Source organism: Pyxicephalus adspersus, chromosome 10 (genome assembly GCF_032062135.1).
Source record: "Pyxicephalus adspersus chromosome 10, UCB_Pads_2.0, whole genome shotgun sequence".
NCBI classification, from domain to species: domain Eukaryota; kingdom Metazoa; phylum Chordata; class Amphibia; order Anura; family Pyxicephalidae; genus Pyxicephalus; species Pyxicephalus adspersus.
In genome coordinates, this window is record NC_092867.1 from 47,381,061 (window position 1) to 47,384,056 (window position 2,996).

General features: G+C 37.1%; 1 protein-coding gene across 1 annotated transcript in view; it reads right to left on the bottom strand.

Moving 5' to 3' along the window:
• LOC140339556 (ras association domain-containing protein 4-like) overlaps nucleotides 1-2,679 on the bottom strand; it is a gene marked incomplete at its 5' end in the record, with an annotated part of 68,292 nt that extends 65,613 nt beyond the window's left edge. The window contains 1 exon segment of the mRNA XM_072424309.1: nucleotides 2,643-2,679. Within this exon segment, the coding sequence (XP_072280410.1) occupies nucleotides 2,643-2,679 (37 nt within the window).
• Nucleotides 2,680-2,996: the final 317 nt, after the last annotated feature.

Sequence of the window (2,996 nt, forward strand, 5' to 3'; positions counted from 1 at the left end):
TGCATACATTAAATTACAAATCATTCTTCTGCTTCTACTTTTAGAGTTAGAAGTCCTTATTGAACAGTGAGTGAACAAGATGGGCAAGTGACCAGAACGCGTAGGTGTGCTGAAGCTGCTTGCATGCAACATGCCTGTGGAACAACTGACCTTTATCCAAATGCCTATTGGTACATTAGGACAGTATGAGATTATCTGTCTTATAAACTAAAGTTTTTGGACAAATATTGCAGTTGTTCAGGTCCAGCCAAATTGTATGCAAAGTTCAGGCAAATTGCATAATCTTCCTTAATCCGAACAGCAACACTACCAGTGAATTAGATTTTCCCTGCTGTACTAATGTATGTCAACCAAGAGGCTGTATTAGGCCAAATTCAGATACTTACAGATAAATCAGATACTGCTGGCATTTAAAAATTCTATTAATTGATGTGTAAACAATGATAAAGCTGCATTAATGTATATATCTGCATTACATTTAGGGCTCTCTTCTTTATCCTGTTAGATTTCATGCTTACACCTTTTGTAAGGGAAAATAAGGCATACTTTATATCATATATATATAATATTATAGAATGATATCAGAAATGTAATTTTTTTTGTAACCTAGGACATAACATGTTTATGCACATCTACTGCAGACTCCCAGGGAATTAATGTAGCTATTTGTTTGATTTAGGCAAAAGGTTGCCTAAAGAGGAGAGATAATAAATTTCAGAGACTGCTTACAGTTTATTTTTACCGAACAAGTATTTCTTGTTTAGAGACAGGTATTACATCCAAAAGAGTTAAATGGCTATGGGTTTAGATATCTCGCCATTGTACACAGGCACATTTACCATCTTCACATTTATCCCAATGCAGAATTAACCAGCCATTGTGTTTGTTGGTGGTATTACAGCAATTAGGTGTTTGCAGTATAGCATTCAAAAATCATTATGTTTGACTAACCAACTGCTTTTTTTTCATTCATCTATTTATGTTATAGTCTTTAATTATTAGTTTGTACCAGATTCAAAGGGGAAATGTAATGTAAGTGATGAACAAACTAGGGATGTATAAACAAGAACTGTACAAGAAACTCCATGTAAGGGAGTATTCTAATACTCAATTTAATGGTTTAAAATATGTAAGGAGAACTAAGGTACTTGTTCTGTTCCATAATTGGAATTTTTTGGAATATCTTCAGAATCCAGATTTTTTAGGGGGCACATATACAGGCTTTCTGCAGGGGTTAGGCCCTTGGAAATTACCGTAGAAACCTTCATCTATTTAGCAAACTATGATACATTATACCCAGAGACTAGAACCATGCCCATATCTTTATTGTGGAATGTGAAACTAATATTAGTCTGCATTACTTAATACAGTTTTTGAGACGCTAGTCCCCACATGTGCTATTTATGACAGAATGCTCTTGTGGCCTTAAATACATTAGTAAAACTACATTAAAGGTTGTGGCAGAATTTCACAACAAAATTTAATGAATGCAAACAAACAGAACCTTCCACAGTGAGGCCTTCTTTTTAAAGCAGAATACTCACCTGCCCTATTTAGATATATAATTATTGAACTGGCACCTAAACCACTGTTGTTAAAAAATTACAGGATAAGACCAGACTCTGGGATAGGAGGGAAGAATCTAGGTGGGCCTTACTATCCCATTGGAGTACAACCCAGGATTTCAGACTGACAGAAAGGCTGTCAGGAAGCAGACAAAAAATTATTTGAGAGACTACGCCCCACCCTGTACATCGCCACCCTGGACCTTTCAAAAGGGTATTGGCAAATACCTTTAACCAAGTCTGCCAAAGAGAAGACCACCTTCTCAACCGATACAGAAGAATGCCCTTTGGGAAACTGCTCCAGTCACCTTTCAAAAGGTAATGGATTAGTTACTACAGCCCCACAAGAAACATGTCCAGTGTAGTAAGATGACATTGTCATTTTCAGTAGAAACTGGGAGTCCCATCTTCCCAAAGTTTAGCCAGTGCTAGATTCAGAGGAATTCAGAGAGTTCACTGTGAACTTGGAGAAATGCACCATTGGAATGGAGAAGGCAATGTACCTTGGGTATATTGTGGGAAGAGAGCTTGTAAACCCCCAAATCAACAAATTAGATGTGATACAGAACTGGTGTGCCCCCTTACAAAAAAACAAGTCAACCATTTATGGGAAGGATCAGGGTGGGCCTTCATATCTTACTGCAGTACAGCCTTGGATTTTGGACTGACCTGACAGGTATGTCTGCGGCTGCCAGGTAGTAGGTGGGGTAGTCTGAGCCTAAGTCTGAGAGTAAGGAGCAAAGCTAAATGGAGCAGGATTGAGCAACCTATGTTGTTGGGACTAAAGACTTTGAAGATGTAACTAGTGCTACCTCAGACTACAAGTTTCAATCCTGGAGTAGCCGCTTGGGTTGCAGGACTTTTTTGCTAATTCTTTAGAACCTATTGCTGATGAAAGCATTTATTATTTGGTAGACTAAGCTGTTTTTGTTATGTTATGTTGAAGTGAAGCTGTGTTTGAGTTAAGCTTGTCCCTCAATAAATAATCCCCTTAACTTCACAATAGATAGTTTGATAAATAGATAGATAGATAGATAGATAGATAGATAGATAGATAGATAGATAGAGATGGCTTACTTCTTCCTGAATTGTTGTTTTGCTCTTCTTCACTGCTCTGCAATTTTTCTGCAATAGGCATTGTTATGCTGGAAAAAATACATTTACATTTAAATAGAAGACAGCTAGGTGTTTTTATGAAACCAAAAATTAGATTATTAGCTTTTTCCAAAAAGAGAAAACATTATTCATAAACAGAACAACTTTAGAGTGGAGAATATAGTACAGCCTAGACCACTTCCACAATCAGCACTTCAACACAAGTATTGCTCAGCTGTAGGCTTGCAAACTAATAGGATACAGACAATTTGACATACCTGCTTACCAACACTTTGTACAATCTGCTATCTCCCAGTACAAGATACCCAGTCACCA